This window comes from Lissotriton helveticus, chromosome 7, assembly GCF_964261635.1.
Source record: "Lissotriton helveticus chromosome 7, aLisHel1.1, whole genome shotgun sequence".
Lineage (NCBI taxonomy): Eukaryota > Metazoa > Chordata > Amphibia > Caudata > Salamandridae > Lissotriton > Lissotriton helveticus.
Window position 1 is genome coordinate 130,335,786 of NC_136068.1, and position 12,935 is coordinate 130,348,720.

The following is a 12,935-nucleotide window of genomic DNA, read 5'->3' on the forward strand; positions in this document are numbered from 1 at the left end:
AGAATGAGGACTTTGCAAGAGGAGCTCAACCTCCAATGGTTGCAGGTTTCAGGGTCGTTCGACGATGTCATTCTCATCACTTTTCGGATGCGAGAAGCCTTCCTCTGGTGGACTCCGGTGAAGACGTACAAGAAGGATGTGCATTCCTGGCAGAGGTGCCAAATTTCACCATCACCACAAACGCTTCCCTCGAACGATGGGGGGCACACCTTCAGGGAATGACGGTCAACGCCAAGTGGAACGTCCAACAAAAGAAATGGCATATCAACCTTCTAGAGTTGCGAGCCCTTTTCTTGGCCTTTAAGTCCTTTTGAATGGTCATTCTGGGGCTTCAGTGCTAATTCGGACAGACAACACTACGAGTATGCATTACTTAAACAAGCAGAGAGGGACGAAGTCGGCCCTGCTCTCTCAACAAGCCCAGGAGATCTGGGACTGGGCATTACGTCACAAGATCAACCTTTCAGCGGTCCATGTTCCGGGGGACTCCAATGCCCTAGCGGATTCCCTCAGCAGATCAACAATATCCAATCACGAATGGGAGCTGCATCAACCAACATTGAATCGAGTCTTCCGGGAGTGGGGCCATCCCGAGCTGGACCTGTTTGCACCAGTAAGAACCGCAAATGCCCACACTTTGCAAGCTGGCTTCCCCACAAAGACTCATACGGAAATGCGCTTTCGATGAACTGGTCACAAATATATGCCTACGCCTTTCCTCCGATTCCATTAGTTCCCAGAGTTATCCGCAAAATGAAGAAACAGCCTTGCCGCCTGATTCTCCTTGCTCCCAGATTGCCTCGCCAATTCTGGTTCACCGAGCTTCTCCTCCTCTCAGAGTGCGATCTCATTCAGTTTCCACGAATACCAAACCTTCTGTCCATCCAGAATGGACAGATCTGTCACCCGGACCCAGCATCCTTGAGATTAGCAGCCTGGCTCCTCAACACCTTGAATTCGCACACCTGAATATTCCTGCGGACTGTCAGGAAGTTTTAGCTAATGCTCGAGCACCTGCTACGATTAAGACATACAAACTCAAATGGAAGAGATTTTGCATGTGGTGCCAATCCGCCAATATACATCCGATTCATGCAAAACCAGAACAGATCTTACCGTTCTTTCTTCACTTGGCAAGATCGGGTTTATCCCATTCCACTTTGAAAGTGTTCTTGGCAGCTATTTCAAGGTTCCGACAAGATGGTTCCAACTCTTTCTACTCTACTAGAGTCATTCAGCAGTTCTTCAAGGGATTATTTCGAATGTTTACCCCTATTCGGCGTCCACCTCCATCCTGGCATCTAAATGTGGATCTCACGCAACTTATGCGGCACCCCTTTGAGCCTATTCATAAAGTGGATTTAAAGTTCCTTTCATGGAAGGTATCTTTGCTGTTGGTTCTAGCATCGGCAAGGAGAGTCAGCGACATTCAAACATTCACTATTAAGCCACCTTTTATACAATTCACCTCAAATTCAGTGGTGCTATGCACCAACCCCAGTTTCATGCCTAAAGTGCCTACGGACTTTCACCTTAATGAACAAATAATTCTAAAGACATTCTTTCCAAATCAAACACCTGCGGAAAGAGCCTTGCATTCCCTTGACATCAGGAGATGTCTCAAGTTCTATCTTCAAAGAACTGCAACAATTTGTAAATCAGACCAACTGTTTGTGGCATACGGAAGGTTACGTAAAGGTTACTCTGTATCCAAGCAGACCATAGCTCATTGGATGTCCGCTGTGATTTGTCAGTGTCATCAGCAGACGGGAAGACCTTTGCAGACAACCCAGAGAGCGCATTCGACGAGAGCAATTTCCTCATCTACCGCTCTCTTTGCTGGTGTGCCTCTTCATCAAATCTGCAGAGCGGCAACTTGGTCCAGCAGACACACTTCTACCAAACACTACTGTTTGGAGGCATCAAGCGACGCAGATACGTCAGTGGGACAAGCTGTTCTCCGCAATCTTTTTAAATAAGGTGAGCCTCTGTTCTCCCTCCTCCTCTATGCTCTTTCTTAGACGCTTATTGACATACCTATTCTATGTTTCTTTTCAAAAATTCTTCTGCATATGTTGAGCACAAATGTATTTATGCAGGATTGTGACATTATTGGTACCTTGTTGCATGATGTATGTACTGATGTATATATGTATATGTATATCCAAGTCAGTTTCCTGACCGCCGAATGCAGGGCGGATCTTTTCAGGTGTAGACCACTTCCAGAAATCCTTCGCTAAGTAACGAACCACCACACAGATGGATTGTGCAAGCAGCGTCTCTTATTTATTCAAGCATGTTTCAGACAAATGTCTTCCATGACGAGTTTCACTCCAAGAAGGAGCTTGATCACATGACGCGCCCCAACAGGCATTGCAATTTTAAAGTGCTTTAAAAGCCCAAACAGCCATAAAGAATAGACTGAGTGGCGTAAATTGTGCAAAATAAACAAAATAACAGACTATGGTGGCAGAATAAATAAACGGTGGTTTACAAGATGGTACCAAGTGAAACAAACTTGAATGCGGAATCTACTTGTATACCAGACACAATAAAAAAGGGATGCTTTCAGAGAATAATAAATATACAGTTGACAGAAAATGTATAAAGCGGGAAAAACGGCTGACACCAGATCTATTATAATATATTGTGGTCATATAATAAAAAGCTACTATATATTCATTTTTAAGGCTGAGTTATGTGCTGCGTTTATAAGAAAAGTCTGGCTGTTTTTTGAAGAGTGGAAATGTATATATTTTTTTTACGCATATATGGATTTACTGCAGTACGAAGAGCGTCTTACGAGCATGTTGTGGCTATACTGCTGTCTACTCTGATTCAGGCATGTGAATCTATGAAAGACACCCCAATACTGGAGAAGAACAATAGTTACCTTTCTGTAATCTGTGGTTCTCCAGTATTGCTGTCTTTCATAGATTCACATGCAACCCGTCCACCTCCCCTCAGAGGCTGGTTTACGCTCTTATCTCCTGGCTCACTCTTGTGCGAGAAAATCTGAGAGCCTGAACCTTTGAGGAGAACATTCTGGTGGGTGCTGTCGCCTGATTGGCTGCAGTTTGGACTGTAAATAATGACTATGATAGTCATAGGTGTGGAAGTTTTTACCTTGTAGCTTAGGGCTACTTTACTTCCTGATTTTATGTTACCAAGGTTTTTTGGTTATTATGGCATAATTATTGCTTTTTTATGTACCGTGGGAATCCCACTCTGACGACGGGGAATGATTCAGGCATGTGAATCCATGAAAGACACCAATACTGGAGAACCACAGATTACAGGTAAGTAACTATTATTGGTATGTAAGCCTATCTGAGGGTTGAGGGGCAGCATCCGTGTCCCCAGGGCAGGGACGCGTGCAGATGGGCTTGCCTTGGGTGCGCTAGCGGCACATGGGTGCAACGGCTGTGCCTAAATAAATGAGCCGGGAAGAGCAAGCCGATAAAGAGAGCTAGAGTGCTAACCACTTGCTCTAGTCAAGTGGTCTTCAAACTTTTTGATGCCCGGACCCACCCCATCAAAATATTTTAGGCATAAGGGCCCCCTCTTGACAAACATTTCTAGCACCTAGTATTCCTTATCATTGACAACCATAAATGTTCTCCAGAGAAACGGTCAATCTGTGGTTGCACCTCATTAGTACCAGTTTAACACCCAAATATAGCAATAAGCAACAAAAAGGTAACCGGTACAACGCATTTTTTACAACGCAACATCCATTACAACGCATGCCATTACAACGCATGCCATTACAACGAAATTTTAAAAACTACATTTGCAACGCATTCCATTACAACGCATAATACCTTTACAACGCACACCATTACAATGCATAACATTACATTGCATGTTTGGTAAGTATTGGATAGTGTAGGGGTAAAAATTACTATTCTAACTCCAGGGGGGTGCAACAGTAGGGTAAGTGTTGGATAGTGTAGGGGTAAAAATTACTATTCTAACTCCAGGGGGTGCAACAGTAGGGTAAGTGTTGGATGGTAATGTTATGCGTTGTAATGGTATGCGTTGTAATGACTGAGTTGTAATGACATGCGTTGTAGTGTCATGCGTTGTAATTGCATACGTTGTAATTGCATACGTTGTAATGGATGTTGCGTTGTAAAAGTTTCATTGTAATGGTAGTGCGTTGTAAAATTTGTGTTGTAAAGGTTGTTTCCTGTTTTCTTTTATCAAATGAAGAACGCGACCCCCTTCCCGTGCCTCCACGGACACCCAGGGGGTCGCGCCCCATAGATTGCTCTAGTGGGACAACATAATGGGCGCTGAAAAAGCTTAAGAACTCACCATCTTAAACACTTCCTTTGACGGATTGCAAAATCCCTGTACCAAATAGTGAAAAAGTTTCGATTCAGTAGATTTCCCTCCAAATTCCCTTTAAAAAAAATAATGACCACACATTTTAATAGCCACATAACAAAAGCATAAAAAGATGTCCGTTTATTTAAAAAAAAAAAAAAAGATCTGGCCAAGGCAAGTACCTTAAAGATGCAGTATATTGTCCACCTTCCCTCTCTGAACCCACAACCCCCACCACGATTCGCTTTCATTTTATAGATATACCTTTATCCATGTGCAGGTTCCCAATAAATTTGAGCTTGGGTTGCACTCTAAAGCTACCACATGCATTCATACATTGTGAAACACCTGTCAGGTGAGCCAGTGGATAGTGGAAGTGTCAGTCAATGGCGTGCGTACTTTGACCTCCTTATCATGCCTGAAACTTTCAGGCCTACCTAACTGGGCAGTCAGCTGACTGCAGATGCATAGATACCTGGGCTGAGCCCGGGTGCCCCTAAGATGCCACTTTTCAGGGTAAAAGCTATAGTGTGATATTAACCCCTTCCAGGTCCATGACGAGCTCAGCTCGTCATGAGCGTAACCTGCCGTGCGCTCATGACGAGCTGAGCTCGTCATGTAACACGGTCATTTCAAAATTGCCGCGTACAGCGGGAAAAGCCGCCGCATTGATGCAGTTAATTCTCCTTTGTAACACAAAATGGCAAACTGAAACTTTATTTATAGAATAGTGTATTTTATTGTATTGTAATTGCCTTTATATTGCGCTTACTACCCCTAACGAGGCGTCGAATCGCTTTTTCGGCGAGTAGTATGCTACTCCGGAACCCATAAAGTATTAGTGTTGAAATAGTATAGTGAAATAGGAAAGTAATTTGAGTGGTGGATATGAGGCTTAACGTACATTTGCCTTCTTTCTTAATGAGCTATCTTCTTTAGACAATAATGGTCTTAAATCAAATGTAACCAGATTATGTTGTAAACAGTAAGGGGTGCCTATGGTTATTCTCCTTATGAATGTGGTGATTATGTACATTTTATAGGCAGTGATCATGCTGATTTTATAATAATGTGTCCATTATGTGTTTACCTGCAAGAATATGTATTGTAATTTCTTTTACATTTGTATATTGGTAATATAAACAACTCCTTCCTAAGGGCAAGGTATTAATTTTAACGAAACGTTTATTCAGTTGTCCCTTTATTTGCTTTTCATCACGGTATTTATTTAATAACATCTTATATGCTTTTTAACAAAGTCTTATATGCTTATTGGAGACTCCAGCCTCTTTCACATTGTGAACTGTACATGTAGGCCTCTCATTGAATCATGTTTAAATATTCCTGGTCGATGTTATACTGGTCAATGTTATAATGGAGTCTAGTTACAGAAGTTCCTTTTGCTGATCTCTAATTGTGCACAGCACATAAATCTGTATACATTCAAGCTGAAAATATATGCAGTGAGATGTTGCCCTGCTTATGTGGCCTACCCTCTGGATGTCGAACTCTTAGAGCGTAACATGCTAGACATCATTTGAAGACCAACTCACAAAAAAGTAGTAATAATCTGCGCCTGCTAAAGTACTTATAAGCACAAGCGCAGATTTACTACTTTTTAGAGCTCAAGGATATTTCAGTAATAGGCCTAGAGAGCTGCTCCTGGTATAGTTTTTCAGCAGGGACACTGAAATTAGCAGGGGAGGGGAAAATTACGCAGCAGGGTTGCATAACTTATGTTGCAAGAAAGGGCAAATTATGTAAGGTATTGCGGCACATTTTCTGATAGTTTAACTTCATTATTTTTTGCTTTTTACACTGGCTCGGCATTGGGTGCACCTCATTAGTATCAGTTTAATACCCAAATATAGCAATAAGCAACAGAAAGGTGATTAGTCTACCTTTGCAAAAGGCCATCCAATGCACCGAAAAATGCTACACTTTTAGTAACTTTTGACCGGTTTGAATTAGAAACAAATTTCTTTTTGTTAAAATCCGCAGATTATGCAGCAGATGATGGATTATGTGACAAATGCAGCAAATCTATAATTTTGTGAAAATCGCTGCACAATCGCATAATTCAAGTGACCCTGGTATTTAGGTATACTACTGGGAATGTCATGTGACCTATCGAATGGGATTATATTCCCTGCATGTTTAATTCTGCATAATGTAGAAATAATCAAAGGTGCCCGCTGTGCAAATGCACACTTTTTTCTGCACAGGGAAAATGTTTTTAAGAGGAAATCTCAGTCCTTAGAGAGCAAGCACCACTCCCCTGGACTGACAGTGTTTTGTTACGTATAACACCTGTACTAAGGATCCAGTGGAGTAGAGTACCTGACATCTCCCTGTAAACATTGCCCTTACGCTGTTATGAAAAAAGGTTTATATGAGCCTGCCCTTGTCTCACGCTAGCCTTGATGAAGTGATTAAATTGTTTTTGTGTTCCTCCTTTCCTTGGCGGAGCTATTTCATTCCCAAATATGGACTGTGATAGGGATATTCAATATTAGCCTAAATGGCATGCTCTCAAACCCCACTGGCCTGACTAGGATTAGCGACAAAGTACCCTGTGGTCCCCGAACTTTGCCTGAGAGGTGAGGGAATATACAAAGCCGAGCAGCGTAGAGTCCTTTCATGCAACTTGCCCAAGTTAAATACACATATTTATATTGTGGCCTACATCTTGACTTGCTGATATGTTGGATGTGCAGGCTAGCCTGGAACTGCCTGTGGTGTTCTCTGAATGGGCCTCTACCCAGCATGCCTTGCCTTGGCAGTCGTACAGCGAAACCCCAACCAACCCTTGTGCTGAGCCACAATTGGCTGATTCCCAAGTCCTCTTGGAATGTTCATGGCTCATCACAAGGCCCACAGGATTGGATGCATTAGAATGTTCATGACTCATCATAAGGCCCACAGGATTGGATGCACAGAAGCCATGGCATTGCATGGGCATATTTGCCTGGTCTCCTTTCCATGCTGGAGAATGAAGCTTTGTGCGTTACCTGCTGGTTGTGCACTGAAGAGGGGTCCGGAGGTTTATCATCCGCCAGATGCTGAAGAGGGAGGAGGGGCAACGCCAAGTGTACCTAGGCAGTGGTGGTGACATGGGACAGTCCAAGGCACTTGGTGCTTCTCTGCCCTTCAGTAAAGGACAAGTTAGTTGTAATGAACCAAACCTTACACTGGTAAGTAACTATTTTCTTATTCCTTGTTGTAAAGTTTGTGCTAGCTCTGAGGTCTGGTTTACGCTACAGAAATAACTTTTCCTCCCTCCCTTTGTCATGCAGTTCTTCATCCCTCCCCTCATCGTCCTGACTCAGGTCAACAATAACTTTCTTGTCTTTGCCTTCATGATGGTGATCGCAGGATTCAGTGTGGCTGTCCTGTACCTTCTCCCTTGGTGAGTTTGCTGGAGCTATTCGATAAGCAAGGGAAAGGTGGGCAGGTGGGGTTGCCAACAGCGCCATAATGCGAAAGATAAAAATCCCAACTCTCCTTGCTCTGGTCTGAAACCGGACACAAGCTAGCGATTTGGTGTTTCTCTGAGGCTATGGGGATGCAGCTTCTGGCATTTCAAATGTGGTCAACTCTCAGACCTTTCAGATGCAATCTTGGGGTGTGCCTAACACTGCTTTAGTCCTGCTTCTAAAGAGCACCTTTCACTCTCCATTCACAGCAGAAAATACAGTTCATGTTGCTCTGTATAGAGGCCCACTGGAAGTGCAGGAACATAGTTTGTTCACAGTTGATCCAATGATGAAGCAAGGAATAGGCAATAGCATGGCACATGGCTCAAGCCAAACTGTACAGCTCATCCTGTGTCATTATTATCTCACAAAGATGGCACTTTAACACACGTTTATGGAAAGAAAATGGGTCGCAAAGCTGATGGTACTTAAGCAATAAATGCATACCCGTTCAGCGGTTTAATTCATAATGTTATTCTCCACTAATCAATTATTACTTTCTCTAATGGGAGGCAAAGCACACCATTTCATTAATAGTGTCCTGTATCTTACAGATTTTAATAGGCTGTGCAAGATGTGTACAATATAACATTCAGAAGAACAGAAACCCTAAATATGCACACTCCTCATAATGAAAGAAGGGTGTGTATGTTGTGCATACACGTACACACATACAATATAACATTCAGCAGGGCAGAAACCCTATGTATATACACTCTTCTCAATAAAAGGAGGGTGTGTGTGTGCGTTTGTATGCGCGTGTATGCGCACACGCCTATCTGTAAGCAACTTTTAAAACCAGTCTCCTGTAGCTTTTTATTTATTTGATTTTGTGCTTACACTGCATGACTCCTTGAAGGCCTGCAGAACAGTACCCCTAAAAGGCACTTTGAGATTCCAGACATTAGCCCTTAACAAAAGCTGAGTGGCTCTTTGAAATAAGTAGTGTTTTGAGACACACTGAAATAAAATATTTCATGACAAAAAATGGACCATGTTCAAAATATATTGGAATATGCAGAGTTTTCAATTCTTTGCTCCAGAAAAAAATGCCTCCACCTCGCAGATTCACTCATAGAGATGTTAACGTTTGGGTGAAATTTGCACCGCTTTACTGTCTAAATAATGGAATCGAAAGGTGGAAAGTGAGCAGTTAACTTTGCAAATGTGAGAAACTGTGTTTTACATTCCCAACTGTGTCATAACTTTGCATCTGTTGAAGAAGAAACATTTTTATAGAGATGAGCACATTTGTTGTAGTTCGGATTGAAAATGCAGCAAATTCGCAAATATGTATAGAAAGCAGAAAAAGTGCGGAAATATACAATTCCAGTGACACTGGGTACAATTGTCAAAACTTCTGCCTTGAATGTATTGTTTAGGTATATTCTGCTAGTGTAAATGAGAGGAATTGTGATTTATCAAGCTTATTTGCTACCGCTGGATCAGTCCTGATGCCCACCGTTTTTAGGTAGAGCATGGGCAGCGCGTGCGCTACTCTGCGAGGCCTTCTGTATTGGATGGACTTAAAGCTGGGCCCACTCTCCGCTCATATTTTTCAATGGCTTGTGTCATTGTCTTTTGTAAATTCTGGCTTCTGATTCGTTAATTGCCTTGTTAGTCCCTCCTTAGTACCGCCTTGTCTTCATTTGTAACCTCCCATGAGTACTGGCCCTTTTCACTTCTGTTGTTAAACAGTGTGCCTTATTTAGTCTATAAGCACTATTTCTTTAATGAGTTTATCCTACTGCTGGCACAACATGCTTTCCTGCAACATTCAGTGCGCCATGGGCGCTTTCACTTTCCAAGCAGCCCGGGACAACGGTGGCCGCTCCTTTGAAACGGAATAGGTCTGGCATTTACAAGAGTTTGAGCTATTGGCATTGTAAATGAAAATGACAATGCTTTTTATTAATGTGTTAATTATCAATACAGATAAATAAAAGGCAGTGTCATTTACAATGCAAATAGCATAAACTCGGTCAAATACAAGACCTATTGCACTGCAAAAGCTTGTTTAGTCAGTGTATTAATAGAATGAATGGGGCTGTCGAGGATGATGTCTCATAAGGACTATTGATGACGAAAGCGTCTTATTTTGCTTCATCACCATGCTGGACCAATGCCAAACAGTTTAATAAATCCAGTCAATGGCATGAATCATCCTCTGTCTTATTAAAGTTGATATAAGGACTAATCATCTAATCTGCTGGTTAAGAACAAAATATATCTGAAAGGTGGAAGAAAATGCAGGAGAAGAGTTGGCAAGATGCTAGGCGTTGTCTTGCTGGAATGTAGATTGTCATTCTTACGACTCCTGCACTATGGTGTGTAAACTAAGTTGCATCTAGGCACTTTAGTAACAGCGAACCTTACTTCTCTGAATCATCTGAAAAGACACTCTGGAACCGATGCCTTTTGTAGTATAATGGTGGAAAGCCAAAAGGGTAAGCGTTAATGATTGAAAAAAGGCTGTACTATTGTATAAAAAGGACATTCTAATAGACACAAGCTCCTATAGACAAGTCTTTCTCGTTGTTGATTCTGACGATGACAGGTGAAGCGGCCATGGGAAGAGGTGTGGCGCACCGGCCAGGGCGGCTGACTCCGGAACATGGGGGCTCACGGTTCGATCCCCGGTGCCGGTTGCAGGTCAGCCCAGCACCATGTGACTCTGGGCAATAGCTCGCTTACTCTTCCTAACGGCCCCCAGTGCCTTGACGCCCTGGGGCATTTGTTCGCGCTTTACAAATACTGGATTTACATGTACGCTCAGGTGTTTGTTTACTGCTTTCTGCCTGCTTTGTAGTTCTTGGCCCAGAATTCTACCTTGTAAACCCATCATGCACTACACTGCCATTGTGCATGCTGCAGATATTCGTGGGTGGCTGCCAGCAACCATAGTGGTTTTCTAAGGACAGTTGAGGGGCTAGGTCAGACTGGTGGTGATTGCGCTGAGGGTGAAAGGCGAAGCTCACTATGGCTTGTGGTTTCCCACTGGGCTGGCTGCGGTTGCCAAAAAAAGTTTGCATTTAGGGGCTGACTACCTCTCACTCTATTTGTGTGAGAGAAGGGGCCATTGGAGGGGAGGTCACAGGACACTGGGGGCTAAAAGAAGTCACTGGAGGATGTACCATTGCAATTACAAGCGTGATGGGTGCAGGTACCATATGCATGGAGCCTCTACTTTGTGATCATACCTTGGTGAGTTGGGTGAACAATTTATGAGTTAGATATGCAAACTACATGAATTATCGGAATCAAGCACAAATTTCTTATGCCAAAGCTTTGACCACTTTGGCTATCTGGAGATCAGAGCCTGTTGGCTTTGCCTATTGTTTCCTATTACCTGCAACAATATAATTTTAACCAATAACTTGGAGTACCGGAAAGCACCCCAAAGAAAGTAAGGACCAACCAGTCTAAAATAACTATTGCTATGACAGTCTCTCCCCGGTCTAAGTTAAATAAGGATGACTACCAAATGAATGCTCCTGGCCAAAGATAAATAACTGACGAAAAGACACCCATAGCACCATAAACTGTGAAGGGGAAGCTGGACAAGATAAGGCCACAAATGATCCACCGCCACGCCAGACGTTGTGATCTTGGGCACATTGAAAAACTTTGGTGTGAGAAAAGTCAGAGCTTGAAGAAGCTGCCTCGGTGGAGAAGCGTGGCTCAATGGTTAGAGCGGCAGACCCTGATGCAGAGGTCTGGCCAGGGACCAGGGTTCAATTCCCGCCTCGGCGGCTCTTGGACTCAATTTCCCTGGACCTGATCATTCTCGCCTCGGTGCCTAGTCTAATCATGGGTCCCACTCTGTGACTCTGGGCAATAGCTTGCTTAATCTCCACAACGGCCCCAGCAGCGCTTGGATGCCTGGCTTCACCTTGTGGGTGCCCAGGAGTTGACATTTCACAGGAAAGCCAGGATGGGTTCCACAGCGGTATGAATACAGCGCTACGAGGCCTCCGGGTAGAAGTGCGCTATATAAATACTATACATTTACATCCGATTGCCTAGCAATATCCAATTCCTAACCTTTTATAGTAAAAAACAAAAAAAACTATGCAAATAAAAAATAAAAAAGACCAACTGCGTCACAAAGAAAGCGCTATTTTGTAGGCAAATATTCCCGCTACAACCACAGAAATCTTTCCTATGTTGTGGCCTACAAATTGGAAGCAAGCCAAAAGTGCAATTGTGGACATCCAAAATTACAGCAGGGTTCGGGTCAGGGCACAGTCCGAATTTTAATCCCTGACCAATCACTTCCTAGATTTTTAGCAGGTGCATGGCCTATACTTGTAGATATGAGGAACAGAAACACAGCACGCTCACCTCTGGAGTATAGAGTAGAGAGACAGTGAGAAAACTCAATAGTAACTATGAACTCTGCCAAAACTCCCCTCACCAAGGACCCACGCTGACACTTGTATTGTTGGGCCACTCATTAGAGTACTTCAATACAGATTCTTTAACAACAATATGAAATCTAAATGTTTCTCTCCTGCCAGGCGTAAGTGTGGTGTGTGCTTGCTTTGTAAGATGAAAGCGCCATGGATGGCTTCTGAACAACTAAAATTAGGTATGCCCTCCACTTATGTTTCAGAGGGTCTACATGACTTCCTAAATAGGTGTAATCTCTTCTGACTATTCAAAGATCTCAAAGCGCTCCACAAAGTTGTTTGAAGTGACATAACTTTTGCAGAATTCCTTTTAAGCAATGGAGCTGGTAATATTGAGACAACTAGGCTTTGCTGGGAGCCAACTGAACATTGTAAATTAATGTAAGCCCATATGATGAGTCGGAGTAATCGAGAAATCGATGTTACAAAGGTCCCCTTAGGAAAATACCCCTTCCTCTTGGTGTGTGCAATCAGAACCTACCCAACAACTTTGGTTGAAATTGAGATCTATTGTTAAAAAAAAATTTAAAAATAAATTGAGATCTATTAAGCAAGGAACTGATTCAGGCGAAAGGCTCTAATATGGTGGGCTATGGTTTAAGTCTAAAAGTAAATTCTGGCTGACATAAGGATAACTGATTAATGACCAGGTGTTCAAATGATCTCATGGAGGGTAACTGGCTATTGGAATTCTTGCTGTTCAAAACAACACACT

At 42.8% G+C, this 12,935-nt stretch overlaps 1 protein-coding gene across 3 annotated transcripts in view; it reads left to right on the plus strand.

Annotated features, from left to right (window-relative positions):
- The window catches only part of LOC144768212 (sodium-dependent lysophosphatidylcholine symporter 1-B-like), a 122,355-nt gene that overhangs the window by 88,063 nt on the left and 21,357 nt on the right, over positions 1-12,935 (plus strand). For all 3 annotated transcript variants that reach the window (XM_078651704.1, XM_078651701.1, XM_078651702.1), the window contains one exon: positions 7,629-7,741. In XM_078651704.1, the coding sequence (XP_078507830.1) occupies positions 7,629-7,741 (113 nt within the window). The remainder of the gene's footprint in view (positions 1-7,628; positions 7,742-12,935) is intronic.